The sequence below is a fragment of the Dunckerocampus dactyliophorus genome, chromosome 15 (genome assembly GCF_027744805.1).
Source record: "Dunckerocampus dactyliophorus isolate RoL2022-P2 chromosome 15, RoL_Ddac_1.1, whole genome shotgun sequence".
NCBI lineage: Eukaryota > Metazoa > Chordata > Actinopteri > Syngnathiformes > Syngnathidae > Dunckerocampus > Dunckerocampus dactyliophorus.
The window spans coordinates 15,563,362-15,590,589 of NC_072833.1; the positions used below are offsets into that span (position 1 = coordinate 15,563,362).

Consider the following 27,228-nt stretch of genomic DNA (forward strand, 5'->3'; position numbering starts at 1 on the left):
GTAGCATGATGACACAACCACACACAAGCTCCACATCAACTTTAAAATGGCGAAAATCGGTCAAGTAAAATCAGATTTATGATTAATAACTGAGATTCACTGAGATTTTGTCAGTGCTACATAATTTTTTGTTTGACACCACCTTGCTATTAGTGGGGAAAAACCTTGTCATCAGTCGATCTAAGCATGAACAGCCATTTGGTTGCAGAGGGATATGGGGAAATAGTGCCTTCAGTGGCCAACTTGCCAAGACGCATAAGTTGGAAAGACCAACAAAGGCCTGGCTTTTCCTTCTGGATGATCAAGGATGTTATAGTCTGCTTTCTTGAGGTGGACAAAACATTCTTTTGAATTGGGACATATTTGTTATGTAAATAGTTATTAGTACATTTAAACTGCCTGGGGCCTTGCCTGTCTTTTAAGGTTAATTATTATTTTAATTTAGTTCATTATTATTATAACTATTTGACTAAACTTTGTTCAACTCTTAGTTATAAGAAGGGTTCATTACAACAATTTTTCCTATTTATATTTTTGTTTTTTGGGTGATATGTTGATACATTGTGTCAAAATGAACCGTACAACAATGTACAGTCACACAGTTGTGCTGAAAATAGGAAACCAACCGAGGCAAGAAACGGTTTTTAAGGTGAAATATAAAAAGGTCAACATTACCCTGGACTCCAAAGGGTTAATTAATTTACACACAAAAAGAAGCATTATTTTTATAGTGGAATGTTTGCAGGGCGTATCGCGCAGCTCTGGACTACACAAAGAGCAGCCTGGCTATTTTCATTGACCTGGGCTGCAGGGAGAAGGAGGCGTACGGCTGGCTGCAGGCCGGGAAGATCTACCACCTCCTGGGCCAGACCGAGCTTGTGGAACTTTACCTGCAGGTCTGCTGGAAGAGCTATTCCTACAACCTTTGTGCTCCGAAACATGAATTTATGCTTTTGCTGATGTGGTGTTCAGGTGGCTCAGGACGTGGCTCTGAGCACAGGAGACACCAAGTTCATCCTGAAAGTGCTGGAAGCTGCAGGAGACCTTTTCTTCAACAGCAGCCTGGAAAGAGACAAAGCTGTTGTCTACTACAGGGTAATCAAAGATCCTCATAGTTGTAGTTACTCCCCAAGCAGCGTATGTACAGTATGTTGTTTTTGTGCCGGCAGGATCGCGCTCTGCCCATTGCGGTGAGGTGCGGCAGCGTGGCCAGCAGGCTGAGGTTGTGCAACAAGCTGACTGAAGTCATGCTCGGCCTCAAACTCTACGGAGAAGCTGTGGAGTTTGCTCACACCGTGCTGGACATCAGCATCACGCTAGGTAGGAACAAGTACAGCTTTGTATTGGAAGTAAATGTAAAGTAACGCTGACCCTGTCACGCAGGCGATCGTCTGAACGAGCGCGTGGCCTACCATCGTCTGGCCCGTTTGTACCAGTGTTTGGGTCAGTGCGAGCTGGCGGAACACTACTACCTGAAGACACTCAGCTTGTGTCCAGCACCTCTGCAGTTTGATGAGGAAGCTCTCTACTATGCCAGGGTCTACCACACCTTGGGGGACATCCTCTTCTACAATCTAAAGGTATGGCAGTGTGGACGTGTCTATACAGCAATTCTTCATTCATAAGTGAATTTCTGTAGGATTCCTTATTCATAAATGGCATATTTTTGTAGTTAATGTCATAGAAAACCAGTTTACAATCTTCTAAATACATTTTAAACATTATTAGAGACATCTAGTCATGAAATAACACCCATATAATCACTCTTACATTTGTATTACCCAATATAGTAGATATAATCAGAAAAAATAAGACATTTAAGACAGTTTTATACAGCAGCAGAATCGATGGCAGACAGAAAGTGGTGTTGGGGATTCAGAGTTGAGTTTTGGCTTGTTGTGGGCTGTGGTTGCAACAGTAACCCATCCATCCATTTTCTATGCTGCTTATTCGCACTAGTGTCGCAGGGATATGGAGCCTATCCCAGCTGACAGGCGAGAGGCCAGAGGCAGGGTACACCCCGGGCCGGTTGACAGTCAAATAAACAAACAGGCATTCACACACACACACACACACTCACATTCATACATAAGGACATTTAAGAAATAACCTAACATGCATGTTTTTGGAATGTGGGAGGAAGCCGAAGTACCTGGAGAAAACCCACGCACGCACGGGGAGAACATGCAAACTCCACACATATGCCGGAGATTCGAACCCAGATCTTATCTCCTGACTGTGTGGCCAACATGCTAACCACGAGACCACCGTGTGGGCAACAGTAACCTGTATTGATATTATTATTATTATTATGATTATTATTGTGCCTATTGCAAACAAGCATTAAAGTGAAATCAGCTTATCAAAAGCTTAATGCCACAGCCTTTAAAGCCAAAATCTTGGCAAAAATGTGTATTCCATGTCATTTTCTGTTATGTATTCACACTGTCATGAGCTCTTGACGGCAAAGGTAAAAAAATCTCTCGCAGTCGGATTGTTGAGCTGCAAAAGCAAGGCGCCATTGCTTGTGAGGTTGGACACAGTAAGGCAGTCATTTTAAACTTCTTAAAGGGTCCTGAGAGTTTTGGAACAAAAAAGGCAAGTGGTGGACCCAAAAAAAGGTCACCGGCCCTGAGCCGGAGGATCCGATTGGCTGTCTGTCAAGACACGGGACAATCCTTGGCCCAAATGACATACAACGAAATTACCACAGCAGCTCTGTTCGACAAGAGTATAAAATCATATGAAAACAGAAGAATCAAAATAAAAATGTGTCAAACTCATAGGTTCAAAAATCCTTTATCACCCATTCTCCTTATACCTCTGGCCAAAATCACAAGTACATGTGTAAGCAATGGTTACATAGTGGCGATTAAACTTAAAAAAATCAACCCAAACACTACGGCGGGCTAAGACATGAGGATTATATTGATGACGTGCCATACGCTGAGCCATTGCATTGTACACTGTGCTTACTGTTCCACTTCACATGTGTAGAGTAAACAGCGGCACTGACTTTGATTGATGGAATTGGTTGTTCAATGATACATCCACACAGTGCAGGTTGTAACTTCAAATAGCCAGTTTGAGAATGGTCAACGAAACGTTTCTCTTCTCCATTCTGCCAACATGCTCCAAGCCACCACTAGCACAGGTGTGTGTGCAATCACTAATAAGCAGATACCACCCACAATTACCGGTGATGTCAATGTCTGCTCATGTGACCTACCACAAATGCTCTTAAGGGATAAAACAAAACTTATTTAGGGCTCCTACAGGCTATTTTCAGTTTTGGTTTGTCGACAACTGCTTATGTCCACGTGAGTCTGCCAGTCCGAGGGGCATCGATGTAAACGGGTTCCACTGTATGTGTTTACGCAGTACTTAACGTGCACACTCCAGATTTTTTCTAAAATAATAAAATTCTTCCTGCAGGAGCCCTTTGACGCTGCAGGCTACTACCACTTGGCGCTGGCGGCCGCCATGGACGTGGGCAACAAGCAATGCCAGCTAACGCTGTGCACCCGCCTAGCCACCATCTACCACAACTTCCTCATGGACCGCGAGCTCTCACTCTATTTTTACAAGAAAGCCCGAGGACTTGCATCGGAGCTGAATGTGAGGAGGATAAACATCTTGGCTGAACACAAGTATGTCACAGCCGTGGACTGCAGCATTTAACACCTTCATTTAATGCTGGACAGTGAAAGGCTCCTGTTTGGCCATTTTATCAACACTGCAATCATACCACACCAAGCAAATCATTTGATCGGGCACACATGTTTTAATTTCTTATTGGGAACCCCAGAATGAACGTTTTGCTGTCAATGTAATGTACTTTTGATCAAACTAAACAATAAATATAAGTACTAATTTTGCTGCTGCTCCATCACTGTTATAGACCACTGATGTAGTTGATCAGAGGTCTCCACGGCAGAGTACATTGGTCTGCAATGCCAGTGTTGAGCCACAGAGGGGCAGTGTAGTCTTCTTTCTTCTTTGCCATCCCACGCAAGAACAAGCAGTATGGATGACGGGTGCTAATCATAACACAACACTTGAGGAGCGCTTCAGGAACTAATATGCCATTTTCTTTGCACACTTGTAAAGATGCTCCCTCTGCAGTCCACGTGACTGAAGAACTACAGTAAAGATTTATAAGAAAAAGACCGCAAATTGGGTTAGAATGGGAGCTAAAAATACCAGCATGGTTGTGACATATTGAGAGCATTGACTTATTTTAGTGCCTCGCTGTATATTTAGTTGCTTTATGTTTTTTCAAGCAGCTTGCCTCCTTGTCAGCTGTCCTTTTTAGCTGTGACAGAGGAACCAAAGAGCTTTACTTTGGCCTTGGCGGAGGTATGCAGTCTAAAGATTGTATGCTCACTTGCTCTAGCATTGATGGGTCTCTAAAATGGATCATTTGTGTGACCCATTGATTCCATCACCATCAATCAGTCACACAGACTTTTCTTAAGGGGACATGACTGCACGGTATCTTGAGACTGTTGTGATATGCTACGATGCCTTACTTCCTGGGCATCTGGGCCTCAATGACAACATCTCTAAGCAATTGCGATTCATGACCATGCTGTAGTCCATGACGATACATTCAGACCTCTTTGAATATGTCATGTCATGTGTAGGACGCCACCGCGGTGTCAGCCTGACGGAGCGAATTAACCAGGAGATATGGGAGGTAGTGGGGCGACTGATGCAGGAAGAGGGACAGCGGAGATTGATGTGTTATGCCCAGTCAGTGTTGATGCAGTAGCAATTAGATAATAGGTCTGGATCAGCAGAACACAGCCTCAGCCACACTACACTATTAGTAGGAGAGTAGGCTGACATCAACATGCCAGCTATAGCACATATATACAGTGGTGTGAAAAAGTGTTTGCCCCCTCCCTGATTTCTTAATTTTTTGCACGTTTGTCACGCTTAAATGTTTCAGATCATCAAACAAATTTAAGTGTTGGTCAATGACAACACAACTGAACACAAAATGCAGTTTTTAAATTAAGCTTTTCATTATTAAGGGAAAATACTCTGTAGTCTGACGAGACAAATGTTGAACTTTTTGGAAGTTGTGTGTCCCATTACATTTGGCGTACAAGTAACGTCACATTTCAGAAAAAGATCATACCAAAAGTCAAATATGGTGGTAAATGGAACCATGAATCCTGCTGTCTACCAAAAAATCCTGAAGGAGAATGTCTGGCCATCTGTTCGTGTCCTCAAGCTGAAACCAACTTGGGTTCTGCAGCAGGACAATGATCCAAAACACACCAGCAAGTCCACCTCTGAGTGGCTGAATAAAAACAAAATGAAGACTTTGGAGTGGCCTAGTCAAAGTCCTGACCCGAATCCTATTGAGATGCTGTGGCATGACCTTTAAAAAGGCGGTTCAAGCATGAAAACCCTCCAATGTGGCTGAATTACAACAATTCTCCAAAGATGAATGGGCCAAAATTCCTCCACAGCGCTCTGAAACTTACTGCAAGTTCTTGCAAACACTTGATTGCAGTTGTTGCTGCTAAGGGTGGCCCAACCAGTTATTAGGTTTAGGGGGCAATCACTTTTTCACACAGGGGCATGTAGGTTTGGATTTTTTTTCTCTCTTAATAATAAAATGTTTCATTTAAAAACTGCATTTTGTGTTCAGTTGTGTTGCCATTGACTAATATTTAAATTTGTTGGTTCTGAAACATTTAAGTGTGACAAACATGCAAAAGAATAGGAAATCAGGAAGGGGGCAAACACTTTTCACATCACTGTACATATGCACAAAGTATTTATAGTGCAGAAACAAAACAATACATGGAAATGTTTGTTTTGTGCTGCTTGTTTGCACTGCAACATACTTAGCGCTGTTTCTTATATTTTGGGTATTTTGACTACAGAAGGGGGACAAAAAGTATGACACAGTGCAAACATATTGCCAACAAAACAATGTATATATTGTCTGCAAAAGCAGCAGTAGCGTGGTCGGCCATATTGATTGTGTAACATCCAAGCAGTGGTCCTAATTCACTGAGAGCCATTATGCTGAGACAGGGAGAGACGGATGAGAGCAGAGGATGGAATAAGATTAATTGAGTTGGGAGGGAGGAACAAATTCACCGTTGTTTGTCCAAAGGGGGGAAAAGTGGGCACATTTGGCATGGTCAAATCAGCAGAAGCCCCAAAAGATGGGTGAATACAAGCAGGCCCAATATGGTGCCCTTGGCGAAATTTTATATGGCGCCTCCCCTCCATCAGTAATTTACATATGCTGATAAAAGAAATTGAATAGCATTGTTTTTATAAGACAACATGCCACCCAAATCACATTCTTAATAAATTACAAATAAATACAAAAAAAATTGGAAATCCAATATAAATACGTGTACTTCAAAATAAAAAATCCTGTTAAGTCAATAAATAATAGTAATAACTTACACACAGCAACATCAACCAATTTAAAGAACCACACACTTATAACAAAATAATTATAACTAAATAACTAAACTAAATAAATACATAAGCTAAATTTACACTATGCAATAAGTATAGACAAAAAGTAAAAATATAAATACCTCTATGCTAAACTACATACACAAAAAGACTTACTTCGCATTATAATTTATAGTCATATTAATTTCGCATTGCTTTATATTTGAATTAATGTGATTTTTTTTTTTCATTTTAAGATTCAACAGTAATAACTAGTTCTGATGAAGGTAAAAAAAAAAAAAAGTCCCGATTTTGCGGTGGCCCCTGTCAGCCATGGCAACCTTACTAGTTGCCTATATTGCCTAATGGGCCAGCTGGCTCTGAATACAAACGAGCAAAGGTGACATTTAGAAACGAGTGGAACATTTCCTGCATAGAAACGTGGGGTTGCTGGGATGTAGCATGAAGTCATGATGGGACTTTTTTCTAGTGATAATTCCATTCTAAACTGAAAAGAGAGAGCCGATTCAATAGACGGCCAATGCAACAAAAATATTGCACCACATCCCGTGTGTGTGTGCGCGTGTATGTGTGTTTTAATGTACCCGCAGGAGAGGAGAGAGGTGAGACAGGTCGTCTTGAAGCCACTTAAGTTGATTAAAATCTCTCCACTGCAGTACCTCAGCTGCTCTCCTCACCATGTGTCTTTTGAGATTCCTGCAATACAACCACCTTGGCAAGCAAAGACAAAGAAGGAAAAATTGTCCATATTATTGTCTATTTACTGTTTTTGATGGTTTGTTTGTATGTGTCCTCCCAACGCGCGCACACACACACACGCAGTTGATTCCAACAATAGTGAACATGACCTGGCTCGGAGAAGCTTTGGGGATGTTTTTCCAAGAACAGCTGTTGTCTCCAGAGCCAATAAAAGCCTGCTTCTGGCCTTTTACTGTTTTACAAAGACCCTGACCGTGCCTCTTCCCTTCCTCCATTACCATCATTTTATTTGGAAGTCAATAAAGAATCAGCATCTTGACCTATATTCTTTTTATTCTATTACACTACCAGGCGAACTGATTTTTTAGACGTATAAACTCTACAAAGGACAATACAATTCAATAAAATAGTACCTGAAGTACCTGAAGGCACCCCGCCGTCTCCCTTCAACAGACACGCGCAGAGATGAGTTCTCGCGAGACTTGGTGATGGTCCACTGTTTACAAGCACTATTTATTAGCCCACCCCACCAGCTCTGTCGCTGTAGTGCTGCTCGGCTCGGCAGTGTGGGTGTTTGCTACCCGGAGGAGGCATTACACACGTTTTTTGGTCCTTAGCAGATCTCTGTCCGCTTTCTGGATAAACTGACGTCGTAGCTGCTCGTTGCTGTTGTTTTTAACCAGAGAAGGAGGAAGAAGACTATCAAGCTAGCAAGTGTTTTCTTTGACGGTAGGACACAGAAACGTATGTCTTGAAGCTTATGGTTGTGTTTTGTCGATGGAGTGTGCTCATAAAATGAATGCGGTATTGTGCCACAACATCATCGTAATCATCATTTTAATGAGAACTCTCTAGCTTGTACACTCGCGAGATTAGCAAACCTGTGTCCACTATTAGCTTACTTCCTGTCCTTTAACTTCATCTTTGCAGGCAACATCACGCGTAGCTATGGTTACTATCTTAATGCAATTTAATGCAGTGCTAGAAAGCTTTCAAAAGAAAGAGCGATGTCATTTCCGTATGGAATATTTCAATGTCGATATTTGTTTCATTTACAGTTGTACATTTTACATTTTTGGTAGCTTTCTGCTGAGCATGATACTCGCAATGTTGCAATGCACAACAATCAATTAACTACATTGTCTTATGCACAATAAAATAATCTAGATGAGGGTTGTCCAAAGTGCGGCCTGGGGGCCATTTTGACTGCATATCAGGATATTCTAAAAGTGAAATACATGAATTGTTAATGAGATACATTATTAGATGTTACACTAATTTGCCTTGACACCTGTAACTATAGATGAGGTGAGGATGTTTTGTTCTGATAGCTTAGCATATGCTGGAGGTTCTCTGTTTACGAAGGAGTTCCGTTGTTAAGTGGATTTTTGTAAGTGGATTTTTATTGTAAATTGGAATTTATATCAAAATTAACATCAAAGTCACTCACACTGTAAACACATGAAGGACATATAAAATAAAATGCAGTAAATATGAGATTGAATTCAAAATTCAATGAGATATTAATATAAAAAGATGAAAATGATCACTGTCAATTTCTTAGCAGCAGATCCTTTCACATGTTCAAGGATACTACGATCTTTGTTATTGATGATGGTTGCGGTCATGCCAGTGTTGACCGGTGTTTTCCCTTTTCTGAGCATTTTTGTGATTTCTGGTTTCACTTCTATGGTGGTGGCTTTCCTTTTCTTTGGCGCACTGTCATCGGAAGAGTCTGTCTAGTGCTTGGGAGACATGATAAAAGGCAGCATGTTGGCGAGGCTGAGCGGGCACGACGTTGTCTTTCCTCAGTGTGACAACGTGTTCTTCCGCTCGGTGCCCATAACTAGTTCTCGAGCGAGTCTCGTATTTACAAACCAAACCGCTGAGGTTGAAATTTAGCTTTTAGAATAGTTTATGGGAGTGCATCATAACTAGGCAACATCATAAAGAAAGGACCGCCTGTACAGCAGATCCCCGCTATTTCAGGGAGTAATGTTTCAAGACCCCCTGCGATTTTGTGATTTTGATTTTTTGCCAAAATCGGCCAGCCCTACTCTAAACCCTATAATATCGCCATCAAGCCATTTTATATTTAAGTTACCATAAAAAGAAAACATTACTTACCATTTAATGCAGAAGAATTCCGCAAATATGCATGGGAGTGACCACCAAACCGCAGGGATATACTGTATTGACCCTAAATTGGATTGGTTTGTGCATTTTTAACACACAAAATGTTTATTTTTTCTGTATGTGGCCCCTGGTGGAAAAAAGTTTGGGCGTCCTCGATCAAGAGTGCGTGTGGCAGCTCACATTCCCCTGTGTTGTACATTGCATAACATAACACAAGAATTTGCATGGCATAAATGATGACGGCAGATCTTTCTCCATGTAGTTTGATTCATATGAATACAAAAAGTGCTGTTATTCCTATCCCAGTTGTAAAGGTGTGGCACGCATCCTTTTGTGGCCTATAAAGCTTAAACTATAAATCCAAACTCCACAGCAGGCTAAGACATGAGGATTTACATTTACATGTCATGCCGAAGCATTCCTCATGATATTGCTCTGTTTCACAAGCTCAGGAAAATAAAACACTTCAGGTGTTGCCATTCTCATGCTGTGCAAAGATACTTTAGACAGCGCATTAGATCAGTGATTCCCAAACAGGGTGTCATGTAGTAAATTGCAGGGGGTACGTGGAAACATTTAATTTCCAAGATGAGTAGATATTCTCAGTCATTTCATATTAAGCCAGACAATAACATGTAAAGTGTGCTCTACAACTAGTTTCCCCAGGGAGACAATAACCTGTGGCACAGCTGCGCCAAAATTACAACAGTTGTGTTACGTTCTACTTTTGGAGAATTATCAACATGTATGAGTGAGTGGGTACAAAAAGGATCTGCGGGTACACAAGACAAAAAATGTTGGGAAACGTTGCATTAGATGATGGTCAGCAGCAAGTTTCTCTCCATATTCACCCTGCCGCCATAATCCATGCCCTCACACAGGTGCGTACACACACTAATTTAGACCCCACGCCCACAGTCACCAGTGACTACGTCCGCTGCAGTCACTATGCGTGCGCACATGCACACCAGTGTGAAAGACAAATGCAAATCAGCACCAGTGTGTGGCTTCTACACATCCCCGTACCGCCTTTGGGATGAATGGGACGGTAGAATCTGTTTCTTCTGTCTGTCCTTCCATTATTCAACGATTTAAGACAGCAGGAGACCACAGAAATCCAACTTGATATCAGAAAATAATTTTGTTCACCTTGCTGTTAGTGCTTGATGGGCACATTTTTTTGTGTGTGCGTGGGTGTCTATGTGAGTGTTGACGGTGCTGTTGGAAGATGGAAAATTCCAGCGAGTCCCCTCGCTGATAGTTGAAGCATCACACAACTGCGACTCTCCATGGCATCTTCATGTCGTGAATACTTAGACCTGACTTTGTCTTTGTGGAAGCATGAGAGGTCTGCAGAGGATTCATCATCTCATGGATTGAAAATTTGGATTGACACACTTTGGAATTGCACCGCATCAGTGTTGCAGATACTTTACCAATAATAATAATAATAATAATTCATTTGTCATATATGCATGAAGTACACCTGTGGACTGCATGTTGTCATGGAAAAAGCATCATTCCAGGAAGTCAATGGATGTTTTCCATGTGCTGTTTTTGGCTCGAGTGTTTTATCTGCGGAAACACATGACATGGCTTAAGCCCCCACTCTGCCACCTCGCTCTTTCCGCAGTCTCCGTCCGTGAAATCAATCCTCCTGTGAACTTCATACACAAATTCCTGGGTCTAATTTGAGAAGTGACACACTTTCTTTCCACTCGGTGTCTCCCTGTGCCACCCCCCATGTCCCTCCCAATCCACTCTTCTCTCTTATTCTCGCCAACTGTCCTTATCCTCAAACTTGCTTGTGTGTTGTAAAGGCCCAGGAAGTAGTTGCCTCCCACCATCCAAAGCTAAAGCAGCCATCACTCGGTACCCACCATTCTCCACCCAACATCCTGTTTAGGGATCATTGCTCCCTTGTTCCTACCTTTTTAAAATATGACCCGTTACGCTACTTTTCTCTCTACCTTTTTTCTATTGACCTTCAAATTCCTGGTTTGCATTGAAATTTTGCATTGAAATTTTTCTATGTTTGCTAGTATGTATCCTCCCGTTAATGTGAATGCAGTATACTTACAGTATGATAAGATGATGCTGACAAGAAGATGAAACAGTATCACGGTTTAATCGCTTAAAGGAAAACTGCACTTTTTTTGGAATGTTGCCCATCATCCACAGTCCTTATGTGAGACTTGAGCACACGTCTTTCTCTTTTCTGTGCGTTGTAAAGTTATAAAAACAGCTAAGAAGAGAAAGCTAAGAATGCACGTAATGGGATACAACTATTCCGCCTATAAAGCATCTGAAAAAACCCTCCAAAAACTGCCAACGGCGTGCCATTTACACAATGTACCTGCATATTAACCAAGCTACAGCGACATTGTTATTATTATTGTTATTAACATTTTTACACCAAAGAACTACTTTACTGGCGGAGTGACACCTTGCCACACCACACCGGATCACACCGGGCCACTACCGAAAGGTAACGCTACATAATGGAGCTGTCGCCACTGCTGCTGTGTTTTTGAGTTTGGAAAAGTTAACGCAGGGTGTAGCGTTCCTTTCTGTGTTATTATGTGAAATCAAAGCGCCCAGGAAGGACGTTCATGGAATGCTTAAAACGACCAAAGTACGGCATAATAAGGTAAGTATTACATGTTATCATGAATGTGCCTGTTGCTGCATGGTTACAGCATAAATATAAAATGCTAAAACATTTTTGGAGGTGTTTTAATATCAGGCTTTAAAGGTGGAATACGTGTGTCCCATTATGTGCATTTATGAGTTGCTTCTTTTGATCTGATTTTATATCTTCAGAACACACAGAAAAGAGAAAGACCAGTTCATGTCTCACATAAGGATTGTGGATGATGGGCAAAATCCCCCCAAAAAAGAGCAGTTTCCCGTTAAGCAGGAGCCACTCTACTCTTACTTTTGCGTGTCTTACGTAACAACAACTTAATATTATTAGAGCTGTAACAGTTAAATGATGAATCAATGATTAATCGATTATCCAATTAATGGACAACAATTTTGGTATTCAATAATTGTTTTTTTTTATTTAAAACATTTAAAATTTCCTTTGATTTCAGCTCTGAAATGTGAATATTTTTTAATTTCCTTAGTCATCCATGAAAGCAGACTTATCTTTGTGCTTTAGGCAAAACAAGATATTCACACACACAGCTTTGGAAAACAGTGATTGACATTTTTGCCTCTTTTCTGATATGTTCCAGACCAAATCACTAACTATTTATTTTTGGTTCATATTGATTTGGTCTGTCTAGGCCCTTACCGATTACTCAATTCATCGAAACAATAAGCTTCAGATGACTCGAATGAGAAAATCATCGTTAGTTGCAGCCCTAAACATTAGCTCCTTCCAAGTCTGAAAATCTCCTCTTTGACGTTGGGAGCCACAGGAAAGGTCCCACAGTGGAACTTTAATTATTTGTAGAACATTCATTCATTTTCTTCTGGTGTGTGCTTCTACTGTATGGACTGAAATGTATCTAAAAAAAGAATGATCATATCATGGATCACATTGCTCTGCTGTTGTCCTGCCGTGCAGCCAACAATAAAGCTCTTAAAGCGATCCTAAACAACATGGAGACGTGCATTCCATTGTACGGCAGAAATAGGAACACCACACCTGTCGTCATCATCATAAAGTTCACCAACAAGAAATACAAAACAGTGCTGCTGAAGCAGAGTAGCACTTGGAGCGCCGACTGCAAAATCTACATGAATTAAATGGCGAACCGGAGGAAGCCAAAGTACTTGTCAAAGACATCAAGGAATTTGACAAATTAAAAGACCACATCACCTCAACCACAAGGTAAATGAAAGATGCAACACACAAAATGAAGACTGATGCAGTCTGAAGGAATAAAGTCATGAACATTGGACAACAGCAACATTACAACACCAAGGGTTGCTGAACAAGAACATGTGGAATTGGAAACTTTTCACCACAAAGGAATAATAATACAGCAGCAACATTTTTTGCACCAAATTTCAACAACATCAAGCAATATACTTCATTCATTTATCATTATTAGTAATTAACTTGCTAATATATATCCTGCATTCATTTATGGATTGTGCACTGCGTGTCTGTTTTTTACTCCCGCATTTGTTATTTATTCACTTATCTATAAACTGTTTTCTTTTAATTAATTGTATTGTCTGGTATTCATTTGTATGCATTTTTGTTTTCATTTTTACTACTAATCTATGTTTAACACTATTTTCCCTTCTTTGTTTTTCCTTTTCCATCTTCACTGCATGAACTATCTATTGCTACAGTATATATTGTCTATTTTCTCTCTCTATTAGAAAACGGTGACACTTCACACACAAAGTCAACTAACTAACGAAAAAAATAAAAATATAAGTTGTTGTAAGTACAAACATGTTAAACACAAGATGTGAATGAATTATCAGTACATGCTGAGACATGGAGATAGGGGTAGGATTAAATGAGATCTGCTTCCTCCTACTCCTTTTCGGACATGTTGAATCGTGCAAGTGCAATCATGTAATGATCTTTTAATGCAACTTTGTTCAGCATATTGATGCCAACTATCAAACTTATTACAGTATTTACAGTGTAAAGTCCAAATATTTTTTTATCATGCGTTGTTAGCCTATAATATACACAGAGGACAGTTGTCTCCCACCTGTCTGCCTCTAGGCGGCTATTTATGTTGGGCAATGTATGGTTGTCATAGTGACAAAATTAGCATTAGGGCCAACTGTGTTTGTGTGTGTGTGTGTGTGTGTGCGTGTGCGTGTGCGTAGGGTATTGACACTATTTTGGAACATTCCCGCTCTGTTGTATAGAGAGAAGCTCTATTTTGACCGTGTCGCTTTTGTGCAAAACACAGACACACTGCACAATATTGTTGAACGTATAAAACAGCAAAGTGAAGTTATCCAGTTGTCTTTCCTAAATAACTGTCTTACTTATAGACCAGCAAACATCCAGCCAGAATCCAACGATTTACATGCCAGTATATTTTTGTGGGCAGCTTACGCTAATGGAAACTTGTTCTTTTCATGGCTGTAGGATCATTCTAGGGCATGGGTGTCCAAAGTGCTGCCCAGGGCCATTTCAGGCCCCCAGCTCTTTTTTTTTGGGGAGGGGGGGGTGGGACCTTGGCATATTGTAAAAAATAGAATTTATTTATTATTAATTAGATATATTATTAGATATTACACTACTGTAATTTGCTTTGTCAGCTAAAACAGAGGTAAGGCATGGATGTTTTGTTCATACATTGACCTACATTGAATTGGTCTTAATGCACAAAATGTATCAAAGTGGTCTTCTGCATCCTTTTAATTTTCCCTCTTAATTTTTTGGGCGGCAGTGGCTCAGGAGGTATAGCAGGTCGTCCAGAAGCTGCAAGGTTGGCAGTTCGACCCAGTACTGTTGTTGTGTCCCGGGGCAAGACACATCACCCATCTTGCCTCAAGTGCTGCCCACACTGGTTTATGAATGTTTGGTGGTGGTCGGAGAGGCTGTAGGCGCGAATTATCAGCCATGTCTACGTCAGTCTTCAGTCTACAGTCTACGTCTGTGTCTACAGGTGTAGATTACCACCAGTGTAACTGAGGAGTGAATGAATAGTGGGTACATTGTAAAAAGGTGAAATATATCAACTCAATCCATTATTATTATTATTATTATTATAGCAAAATTGTGTATGATTTTAATCAGGGGAAAACCCCTCTTTATTTTATTTCTATGTATGTAATGTAATGACTGTGTATGTATTTACAGTGGGAAGGCAGTTAACATCATGACAATATATAATGGTATTATATAATGGTAGTTACAACAACTTACATTAAAGAACATCACATGGTTACATGACCACAATTCATCATGTCCGAAAAGGAGTAGGAGGGTTTATTTAATCCTAGGCCTTCTCCATATCTATTACTGATATTTCATTCATACAAATGTGAAAAATAAAAGTAAAAAAAATTAATAATATAGGACTAGGTAGTAGCCACACGGTGGTCTGGTGGTTAGCACGTTGGCCAACACAGTCACAGCTTGGAGATCGGGAAGACCTGGGTTCGATTCTCCCCTGGGCATTTCTGTGTGGAGTTTGCATGTTCTCCCCGTGTGCGTGTGGGTTTTCTCCGGGTACTCCGGCTTCCACCCACATTCCAAAAACATGCAGGTGAGGTTAATTGGCGACTCTAAATTGTCCATAGGTATGAATGTGAGTGTGAATGGTTGTTTGTCTATATGTGCCCTGCGATTGGCTGGCAACCAGTCTAGGGTGTACCCCGCCTGTCGCCCGAAGTCAGCTGGGATAGGCTCCAGCATACCCCCGTGACCCTAATGAGGAAGAAGCGGTATAGAAAATGGATGGATGGACTAGGTAGTTAATAATAAGTAGAAAATAAATAAGTACATTAAAATAAAGAACATTAAGGACAAATGGATGAATGCTGGAGTAAAACATTTGACAGAAAATGCAGAAGTCATAAGTAATTACTGGATGTCGATTAAGCAAGAACTTATTGGTAATGATCAGTGAAATATACATGGTGTCCCTAAGGTGTGGACACAAAGGAAATGTTGCGTTATTGCATGGAGTGCATGTGAATCTTGCAAAGCTCATCAACCTTTGCATGTTATTTGATGTTTTTCGAATTGAATAAAATGTACTTTCTTGAAAATATGCATTTTTGTGTCCAGGCTTTAGAGACACCCTGTATACGAAGCCTGATGATAATGAATGTTCCATGATAAAATTGTAGTGTGCAGACAGTAAGCAGATGCTGTGAAAGTAATGATACTGATTCATCTGTGCTTGTGTTGCATATTTTATAAAGCTTTGCTGGGAAGCCCACCTACACGCCTCTGCGAACTCTCCACCATGTGTTCATGTCGTGTGTATGCCAATATGTTCTTTTCCATGAAAATGTCACCTTGCAGATGTGTCCTTGGTTTCATGTCCTCGTCTGATTTATTCCTCTGCCTTCCTCTCTGTTCTTCATCCTTCCCTTTCAACAGTAATAACATTACTCTGTCTCCTCTTCTGTTCATCTGCAGGCCTGAGGGGAAGCAGAAGAGAGCCTCCATCATGCAGAGCGCCATGCTTCTCTTCTTCTCCGTGATCCTCCTCTTCGTCTCCCTCCTCATTCCCGCCATCACCGCTCAGAGTGAGGCAGACCTGACAGTTCAGACCCGTGATGGCCGAGTGCGGGGCATCCACATGCCCGTGCTGGAGCGGGGCCACGTCACCGCCTTCCTGGGCATCCCCTTTGCAGAGCCACCCATGGGGAAGCGGCGTTTCCGGCCGGCTGAGCCCAAGCAGATGTGGACAGGCGTGTACGACGCCAACTACTACCCCAAAGCCTGCTACCAGTTTGTGGACACCACGTTCCCCGGCTTTACGGGCAGTGAAATGTGGAACCCCAACAGGGAGATGAGTGAGGACTGCCTGTACCTCAACGTGTGGGTGCCCCCTTCGCCCAGACCTCACAATCTCACCGTCATGGTGTGGATCTACGGCGGAGGTACAGTACACTTACATTGATCCTTTATTCCACATGGACAATTCCAACTGTCTGTCACATCTTTGCAGGATTTTACAGCGGTTCTTCTTCCCTGGACGTGTATGACGGTCGTTACCTAGCATACAGCGAGACCGTCATTGTAGTCTCCATGAACTACCGTATCGGGGCCTTTGGCTTCCTCGCTCTGGATGGTTCCTCTGAGGCTCCAGGGAATGTGGGCCTGCTCGACCAGAGGATGGCCTTGCAGTGGGTTCAGGACAACATCCACCACTTTGGCGGGAACCCCAAACAGGTTCTTGTCCCCCCTCAGCACGCTTCATTCAGCTGGCGACCACGCTGACTGATATTCCCTTTTGCCTCCCAAACAGGTGACCATCTTTGGAGAGAGTGCCGGCGGCGCTTCAGTGGGATTCCACCTGTTGTCTCCAGACAGCCGGCCCTTGTTCACCAGAGCCATCTTGCAGAGCGGCGTCCCCAACACCCCCTGGGCCACCGTCAGCCCAGCAGAGGCCCGCAGACGGGCCACACTGCTGGCCAAGCTAGTGGGCTGCAACGGAGGCAATGATACCGAGCTGGTGGACTGTCTGCGCACCAAAACACCCCAGGAACTTATTGACCAGGAGTTTCAGGTATTTAGGAAGATTTAGGAACAGCTCTGAAGTATAATTTCTGTGTGTTGCAAGTCAAGTTTTCCTGGTAAATCAACAGTTTGCACACTTAAGCTACAGTTGTGAAGCAGTCCTCAGCCAAGGCAGCTCCATGTTTGACTGGAAAACAGTTTTAGACAATTGTCTCTGTTTCCTTTAGTACTTTTAGTACGGAGGTGTCCAAACATTTTCCACAGAGGGACGCACATAAAAAAATGGAAGAACGTTGGTGACCACTATGATATTTTTAACGTTTTAGTTAATTATACATGCTAATATCGATTCAATGTGTGTCAAGATATGCTAAGGTATTACATAAATGTAAAGAGAAAACCTTGGTTCTTCTTCTTCTTCTTATTATTCTTTCCTATTACAGTGGAAGCTGTGTTAGCATTCGCCCTGGTTAGCGTGTTTTTTTGGTTAATTTTGCCTCGGTTTATGTACATTTTCCGGTTAGCGTACAATATCGGGCATCTTGTTGTGTTATTAATACACGGTGTAAATCCATCTTAATTAGAAAACTCCCTTCCTTGTTAGCACAAAGTAAGCTAACACAATGGCAACCAGAACCGGATGTCAGCTACATTTCGGCGCCAGTCTATGATGTCATCAGCGGGTGACTCTCAAAAATGTTAACACAAACACATTTTTATAGGTTTATAATTATACATTTGCATGCATAAAACAATTCTAAATGCATATAAATGACTAAATAAACATTTCCCAACTATAATTGTAAAACTAATGGGAAATATTGATTCAGTTAGCGTCCGTTTTGGACATTTTGAGTCAGACGTTTTAATGACGTGAACCAAGGTTCCACTGTATTATTATTATTATTATTATTTCTACCTTTTTGAGGTGATTACATTGGGGGGGGGCATTTGGAACAATTTCAATTTCTTTGGACACCCCTGACTTATGCCAAAAAACAATAAGGTGCAGTTTGTACGTATTCTACCTTAGAGTCTTTGTCATCTTTTTCTGAACAGGTCCTGCCGTGGCCATCCATCTTCCGCTTTTCATTCGTCCCAGTGGTGGACGGCGATGTTGTGCCTGACACTCCTGAGGCCATGCTAAACTCGGGCAACTTCAAGGACACTCAGGTCCTGTTGGGGGTTAACCAGGATGAGGGCACCTACTTCCTGTTGTATGGCGCTCCGGGCTTCAGCAAGGACAATGACAACCTCATCTCCAGAGAGGATTTCCTGGAAGGTGATTCTTCAGAGAAACGAGGATTTGCACGTTCGTGTCTGGTATCGGATTGTAGCTCACGTCCTCTCGTTGTCAGGCGTAAAGCTCAGCGTGCCGCACGCTAATGACATCGGCCTGGAGGCGGTGGTGCTGCAGTACACTGACTGGATGGACGAGAACAACGGCGTGAAGAACCGCGACGCCTTGGATGACATCGTGGGTGACCACAACGTCATCTGCCCTCTGGCCTTCTTTGCTCGCTCCTACGCTCAGCACAATGCACTCAAGTCCAACGCAGGTCATACCATGTCTTATTTGGAGCGCCATTAAGCTGGTTGGCAACAAAACCAATGTCTCTCTCTCTCTCGGTCTCTTTCTCGTGCCAAACAGGAGTCTTTCTCTACCTGTTTGACCACCGGGCGTCCAACCTGCCCTGGCCAGAGTGGATGGGTGTGATCCACGGCTACGAGATCGAGTTTGTCTTCGGTCTTCCCCTGGAGAAGAGATTCAACTACACACAGGAGGAGGAGAAGCTGAGCCGACGCATGATGAGATACTGGGCCAACTTTGCCCGGACGGGGTGAGATGTCGACTCTGATAATGTCATCACATTCAGTGGTTCCCTGAGGTCAGGGGTGTCCAAAGTGCGGCTCGGGGGGAGGATTCAACGTTATTCCTCTTGTGTGTCTTCTTCTGTTCTCAGAAATCCCAACGTGTACGTGGACGGGACCGTGGAGAACAGGAAGCGCTGGCCTCAATTCACTGTCAGCGAGCAGAAATATGTGGGACTCAACACGGAGCCCATGAAGGTTCACAAGGGTCTCAGGAACCAGATGTGTGCTTTCTGGAACCACTTCCTGCCACGTCTCCTCAACATCACCGGTAATACTTCCAAAACTTGACTCAACATGTCATTGTTGTGTAAAAAAAAAAACTTAACCTGTGGTAAGAAGACGTTTAGTGCAGTGTTTTCATGCCTCTATTGATAAAAGTTCCATATGATAGTATTTTTCACCAATTTTAAATACAAGTAAGTGTCAGAGGTCCCACAATAGTGTATTAAAATGTGTTGTCCATATTAATCCTTGATGCTGGAATTTAATACTTTTAAAAAAGTACTTTTATTAAGCCCTAACGGAACACGCCTTTTTGTGTGCTTAATGCAAATAAGCTGTGTTTGTCCAACAGAGTGAGTTGTTTCAAAAAGTACTATGGCGCACTTTATCCACTTTTTGCACGGACGCTGCAACTCTTCACTTGTCCAAAGTAATCGATGCCATATAACAGATACAACAATATAGTGGGACACAAATGTTAACAACGCTAGCATAGATATGTTAGCTACGGTGCTAACATTAGGGATGAGGCGGATAAACGAGTATCTGTTACAGATATTGCATTTTTTCTGAATACGAGCATGAAACGAGTACATCTCACCACTATCTGTAATCGTGATGAAAGAAAATTCGCATTATGTATTCACCCTTCACACTCTGTGATTGGCCAGTCACACACACGTGACCGCTCCTCACGAGACAAAAAAGCTGCAGCCACAGAGGAGATCATCCGTGCCTCATTCACGTACACGGCAATTGGTGAGATGAAAACGGGTCGTGTGGCGTTGCTGACTGCCTCCACTTTATTAGGTTTTCCTCAGCTTGCCTCTATTTGGGTTTGTATCGAAAGTTACTTGGTAAACTTGTTGCATAAAGTACGCGGTGCATTTGACAAGACAGCGCCGTGCAGGCTTGTGTTGCGTCAGTCACTTATGCAACTCAGTTGGGGTAGCATGACCGCTTTTTTCCTTGAAATGTATTTTTGAAGTCATCATAAAACAGGCGTGCTACCTATAATATAAGACTTTTATTAATTTTCAGTTGGCAGTACACAGACAGTGGGAACAGTAACATGCATTGACTGGCCAAAACATTAGGCTCACCAGCACAGGACAAGAGCTGCATCAAACATTCTGCCTGTATGGCTATCATACTACGTTATATAGATAAGCGTGGTAAAATATTACACCCCTTTCAATACATTGGGGTATGCACGTTGCATAACGTACGCGGTGCATTTCACAATACAGCTGTGTACGGCTCGTGCGTCCGTCACTGCCGGGTTTGGGTTTTTTTTTCGTCTGCTTGCTTCTAATATGGTTGGTGATATGAAGTCAGTTGGAAAACGTTGCTTGTAGTACTGAACGCGGTGCTTTTGAGAAAACTACAGTGAACAAGACTGACAGATTATTTCCCTGTTTGCCATCAGTGGATGTTTGCATGATTCACCAGCTTCACACAGATCATCAAAAAATAGTTTAATAATAACGTCTTACAGATCACTTCCACACATACACAGTACACATATAGCTGATAAACTAAACAATAAATAAAGCCATTTCTGATCAATCCATGTCAATTTCAGACTTAAAAATAATGGACCGATTGAAGCCCCACCCATTTCCAGTTAAACCACACTCACTTCCGGTTTATGCCCCGCCCACTCCGAGTACAGATACTGGTCAGGATAATTTAGATGGGTGAACAGGTACAGATGGTGGTGTACTCGCTCATCGCCGGCTAACATTACACTCACATTTGAACAGCAACATTATGCTAGGTTAGTGTAGTTGAAACTTACAGTTTCAACAACAAATGATGAAACTTACAGTTCCCACATCTTTAGCTGACTGACAGATAGTTGGCAGAGTTCCAGGCTGCATTTTAAGATGCGTAGCGAAGCCTGCTATACATCATTGTATACATTATTGTTTGAACGAGTTTGAACCACCGTCACAAAAGATGTCACGCGAAACCCAAACTTACGCCACAAGTCTTTTGAAGATACCAAATTTTGCTCGCTACAGTTGGCACCTCGAGCGTCAAATACTGCGAATGTACAATTTGGAATTCCGCCAATATGTTCGTAAACACCTATAAAGTCTATCATAACTTCACATCTGCATCACAAATGATCTGAAATGCACTCACGTTATTTTAAAAGCAACATCATGCTAGGTTAGTGTTGTTGCTGAAGAAAAACAAAATGATCAAACTTACAGCTCCCACATCTGAGCTCCAGACTGCATTTTAAGATGTGTATTGAAGCCTTGCCTTTTTTTTCCTTTTTACAAAGCTGTCCTCCATGAAGTGGTTGGCTATACACAGAGTGGGCTCATCATGGTGGTATCTAGGGCCCTCTAGGGGCAGGTGATAGGCGGTATTATGGCTATGAGGAAGTAGATTTGTCCTTCATGACATCATGAAAAGCCACAACTGAAAAAGCGAGCATTTGAGCGCCTCTTCTCTCAAAAGTGGCAAGTGAGGAAGTTGATATAGTTTCTCACCTTTGGTGCTCATGAAGGGGATTTAGGGACACATATTATTGGTAGAACATCACTAAAAAGTGCCTCACCTCGCTTTCTTCCCTGCAGACAACATCGACGAGGCCGAGCGCCAGTGGAAGGTGGAGTTCCACCGCTGGTCCTCCTACATGATGCACTGGAAGAGCCAGTTCGACCACTACAGCAAGCAGGAGCGTTGCACTGACCTCTGAGAGCCTCCACAGCGGGGGGAGGCGGGGTGGTGGTTGGCAGGGGACATGACAGGCGAGACGAGCTTATTTCCTCCATAGCCGCCCTCCATTTTATTCCTAACGATTTCAACACATAAACCAACGCAGACACCATATTTATTTTTTTAGGTATTGTTCTAATTATTTATTGACTATTTATATATGAATATATACTGTATGTGTGTGTTTGTGTGTGTGTGTGTTTTGTGGACGACTATGGAGGGAACTTGTCTCTTGTAGTGTGTCTCCATCTCACACTGTCACTTTTTATTTTAACATATCAGGGTTTTTTTTAATTTTTTTTGGTGGAATGGTCCACGTTGACGCCCTCGTCCCCCTCGCTCCTTTTAGCACTTTAGTCCACTTTGCGCTCCTGTTGGCAGCCATCTTGGTTCTTTTTGTGACACAATCATTCAAATCAAAGTCACTGATCATGTAGTTGCCATTTTGTTTTTATATGTGTGTTTTGTGCCTCCACTTCCGTCCAGCCGTCCCGTCGCCCTGTCCTTGTGTCCCATTCCTTCACCTCTGATCAGTATCCATACTCATCCTTCCTCCCTTTCTCTCTCCATTTTCGCACTGTCCTTCATCCAACTTTCCTCTCTCTCTTTTCTCGTTAACCTAATGGAGGCCGAGTAATTCACTCAGCAGCAGGATAATGTGACAGAGCGCTGGCTCAGCCTCTGGCGGAGCTCGATGAATAGATGGAAAATGGAGGTGGTAAGGCAGCAAGAGGGAGAGGAGGAGTAGGATGAAAAGGCAGTCGCTTCCTTACGTAACACAGACCAAGAGTATCAGGCTGGATACTTTGTGGTAAATTCATTTGTGTTAACACGCAAAGGACCTTTGACCCCACGTGGATCGGTATTGGCATGTTCCTGTCTTGACCCCCACATCGGAGTGTCATGTAATCTGGCTTGACGAGCACCTAAACTACAATTGTAGCTGATGTGGGAATGCATGTGACAGCCCGCGAGAACGAGCGCTCCTAAAGCGTCCTTTCATTTGACGGGAGGGTTTAAGCACCGCCCACCCCCACTGCATGACATCCCACCCTCTGCCCCCCTCAAGTAACTCAGACTGTTATTTTCTGTACAAATTTGTACTTTTCTCTAAGACCACTACAGCTCCAATATTAGCTAGGTTTGATGTTAGCAATAAGGTGGCTCAAGTCATATATTTAATTTTAAAATGCAGTGAAAGGTGATGATGATGATGACACAGTGATGATGCATAGAGGCTGTGTTTTAAAAGCAATATCAGAATATAAACGTATTAAAAAGGAGTGCCATAAATCTTTTTTTGGTGGTTGTATTTCACTTGTACTGTAAATGTTGAAGGCTTCTGTCGCTTCCCAGTGTGTCTCTTGTGTATCTTGAATGCTGACTTGCAACACAAAATAAAGACACCCAGCTGCTTCCATCCACTCTGGCGTCTCATTTGGGGCTCAGCGCTGCACTGACGTCTGCACCTTGTATGTTCATGGTAATTATTTATTAGTAATATATTCTGAACATGCTTACGTTGAAGTACGTCACATGCCTGCATAGCAGAGCTTATTTAATTCTACCGCTTCTTCATGTCGGAACAATTACTGATTGTTCGCTTCCTGTGTTGAACATGTGCAACGTTACCAATTTTCTAATAGGGAAAGAAAAGGGGAAAGATGCGTAATAGTCGAGTGAATAGTTTTTTGAAAGCTTGTTCAGTAATAACAAAAGATTGTGCTATATTTACAATAAAAGATATCCTAATTACGGTAAATGTGAAGAATAAATTTGTACAAGTGTACAACTGACTTAAACGTTTTATAATTGATACATAGCCATAAAAATATACCACCAAGATATTTGTCAGTTGTGGGCTTTTTAAAGAGAATTCACAGTATTATGTCCACTTTCATACGATAACAAACAATGCAAAGTCTGTGTGTCACAATGAGTAGCCGACTTTCGGTAAACATGTTTAAGCAGGATTAGCAAGGTATCAAATATTGCAGTAGGACAGAATAACAATAAAGAGCATAACCAAAAATAAATGACGTAATGCTGCCATCTAGTGGTAGTCGAGGAAAAGGCTTCTTGAGACCTGTACTTCTGTGAAGAAGGTGTCGGAGTAGTGGTATAATCCTATCCTGCTAATAACACCTCCGATAAAAGGGAAGTGTCGCTCCCTGAATTGGGTATAAACGACTCTGATACTGGCTCGTTAGCATCTATTGTTCTGGCTCGGCCCTGGCTTCACCTCATTTGCAAGACTAAGAGCTTTGGGTTTTGGTCTCAGTAACCTGCTGAACACAGGGTCCAAATTAAACCTCAAACCACCATTCCAATTTAATGATGGGTTCTGTTGTTTGACAAAAATAGCTTCCTTTACTCCTCTTTCAAACCATCTGTTTTCTTTGGCCAAAATCTTTACCTCGCTGTCCTCAAAAGAGTGATTGGTAGCTTTAAGGTGTAGATGTACTGCTGATTGAGGACCACTAGAATTGTCCCTGCGATGTTGATAAAGCCTTTTTTGGTGTTCAACTGAGACCAAAACCCACAGCTCTTAGTCTTGCAAATGAGGTGTAGCCAGGGCTGAGCCAGAACAATAGATGCTAACGAGCCAGTATCAGAGTCGTTCATACCCAATTCAGGGAGCGACACTTCCCTTTTATCGGAGGTGTTAATAGCAGGATAGGATTATACCACTACTCCGCCCAGGCTTAGTGTAAGGAACCTATAGTAGGAGGGTGTTGGCACACCAATTCCGCCCACTCTTACTGTATTTTAGGCCTAAGCTACCAGCACTTATTAGTTCGCTGACGAAGCTCTTCGGATGAGGAGCGAAACGTCCTACACCTTCTTCACAGAAGTACAGATGACGTCTCAAGAAGCCTTTTCCTCGATGGACAACTCCTGTACGACTGAGAGCCTACACAGACACATCTAGTGGTAGTGTTGTGTAGCTATAGCACTTTGAACTTTGTTCCGCCCAAACACAACAGCAGTACTGTGTGGCGGGTGGTATACAGTGGTGATGTGCGATACCAGTGATTCGTTTACGATCCGATACTGACTAAAATTCAGACTGGTATCGTCGATACTAATCTGGTACCAATACTTCCTGCAAATTCACCTACTGTATGGTAAATTTAAAAAAGTAGTGTATTTCATATCATAACACGAAGAATACATGACATTTAATTATTTTTTTTATTAAATAAACTAATCATTTAAATAAACGAATAACTGAAAATAACCTTAATCTGTGTTTTGGTGTCATAAGCGCTGTAAAGCCACATTTACACTTGCACGCATGACTACAGCTGTCCTATCTAATCTGACTGGTGTGTGTCCCACCTAGTCTTTGAGCATTAACTGATGCCAGCTCGGATGAGAGGCGAAACGTCTTCTAAGACAACCTGAACAGTCCAGTTGCGATTGATTGAATGCCCTGAGAATCCCCTGGATGAGCGTATTCACACGCATTTTGTCCCCGCAGTGGTATGCAATTTTGCATGCCAATAAGTAAATTGGTTGTAAACAAGTTTTGAAATGTGCAAAATTTGTGGCACACATAATTTCTGTGAACGAGTCGTGAACGCAACGTGAACCCATCGCGTTTCAAAGCGTGTCTCTGTCCCATTCACATGAATGGGTTAATATTTCCACCACCTTCTGGAGCATGTCGGGGGAAATTCTCAAGTAATTTCTGTAGTCCTCTTCGATCTTCCTTGTGAATTTCTGTTAATAAGTAAACATAATGCCCAAACCGATGTCTCCTAGTCAGCAATTTCCTCTCCCGCACTGTGTGTGCCTGCTTTTTTCTAGTTTATGCCTCCTTCCTGCTCTTTCCGTATTCTCTTTCTGCAGCTGCGAGCTAATATAGACTTACCTTTCTTTTGTGCAATGAGAGCTTCTTCTCTGGAGTTCAACATCTTGTAGGTCCCTTGCAAATAGAGGAATTAATTAAGCTACGGGTGATGCCTGCCGTTGCGTGGTGTCACACGGGACAAAGCGGAACCAAATAATGCCACGACTGCTTCACGAATGTGGGAAGTGGTGGCGACAATGCATACCCGTGCAGGAACAATGCACGTCGCGCATACTGTTGTCGTGCACAAGATGTAAACAGTACTTGACAAGGTGTAAATAAGCTGTGCCGGGGCGTGGTCATTTCGTGCCAATATGCACCATTTTCGGGCACGAATTGCGTGCCATGTGCATAATTTGTGCGTAAACAGAAAGTAAACAGTGTGCAAACTAGTCTTCACGCTTTTCAGGTGTTCCATAAATAAATAAATAAATGGCAGGACAATGCAGAGGCAAAACATAAGTGTAAATATCACTTAAACATCGCTTCGTTGTGTTTCACCGTCACTGTTGTTTCAAAAAGTTCCAGTTCCAACAAGGATCTGGATGTGGCTTTAAAAATCTCTATTGTTTATTAACGATACACAGAAAGCTGAACAGCTAGTCAACGACTTGTATTTTATTTATTTTGTTGTATTTAATTCGCAAATGCCCAGCGGTTGTCATCATTAAGTTAAAAGAGCTGCTCAAATGCTCGTCACATTTCTAGTGTGTGTACAACTCGTTCAGAGTACTGACCACCTTCGCAAACACCTTCGCCTCTTTTCGGATCAACATTTGCAATAAAAGTGACTGTTGTAAAACACTGATTAGTTTGAGTTCCAATGACACTCTGCATCTCTCTTTAATTGCCATTGTTCTCTCGCTCACCATGAAGCGCCCAGGTGGAGGAGAGTTGTGGTTTCTCACTGAGTTTACTCAAAGGAAAACAGGGCAACTAATGTTTAGGTCACCCGCTCAAGCCTGACAAAGAGCTGTAAAATGATCAAGATGGCGTCCGTAACTTTTAAGTTATTGGTTATTTCATATACGCCCACAAAGCTGGATTTTAAAAAAGAAACAAAACCACCGATTTATATGAAGTGACACGGATACTCGGACCTTTATTTTGAAAACCG

At 42.1% G+C, this 27,228-nt stretch overlaps 2 protein-coding genes across 9 annotated transcripts in view; both read left to right on the forward strand.

Moving 5' to 3' along the window:
• The window catches only part of LOC129168169 (SH3 domain and tetratricopeptide repeat-containing protein 1), a 51,802-nt gene extending 46,053 nt beyond the window's left edge, over positions 1-5,749 (forward strand). For 5 of the 8 annotated variants that reach the window (XM_054753129.1, XM_054753130.1, XM_054753131.1 and 2 more), the window contains 5 exons: positions 746-896; positions 973-1,095; positions 1,170-1,320; positions 1,384-1,580; positions 3,436-5,749. In XM_054753129.1, the coding sequence (XP_054609104.1) occupies positions 746-896; positions 973-1,095; positions 1,170-1,320; positions 1,384-1,580; positions 3,436-3,681 (868 nt within the window). In that variant the 3' untranslated portion in view covers positions 3,682-5,749. The remainder of the gene's footprint in view (positions 1-745; positions 897-972; positions 1,096-1,169; positions 1,321-1,383; positions 1,581-3,435) is intronic. The other 3 variants (XM_054753135.1, XM_054753136.1, XM_054753137.1) reach the window with 1 other exon arrangement.
• A 1,906-nt stretch (positions 5,750-7,655) lies between these two features.
• On the forward strand, positions 7,656-23,679 carry ache (acetylcholinesterase). The gene is made up of 9 exons (XM_054753140.1): positions 7,656-7,884; positions 16,376-16,842; positions 16,911-17,134; positions 17,211-17,471; positions 18,482-18,704; positions 18,781-18,981; positions 19,074-19,263; positions 19,387-19,565; positions 22,114-23,679. Exons 2-9 carry the CDS (start codon positions 16,407-16,409, stop codon positions 22,233-22,235), a joined length of 1,836 nt encoding a protein of 611 aa, XP_054609115.1. The 5' UTR covers positions 7,656-7,884; positions 16,376-16,406; the 3' UTR covers positions 22,236-23,679.
• Positions 23,680-27,228: the final 3,549 nt, after the last annotated feature.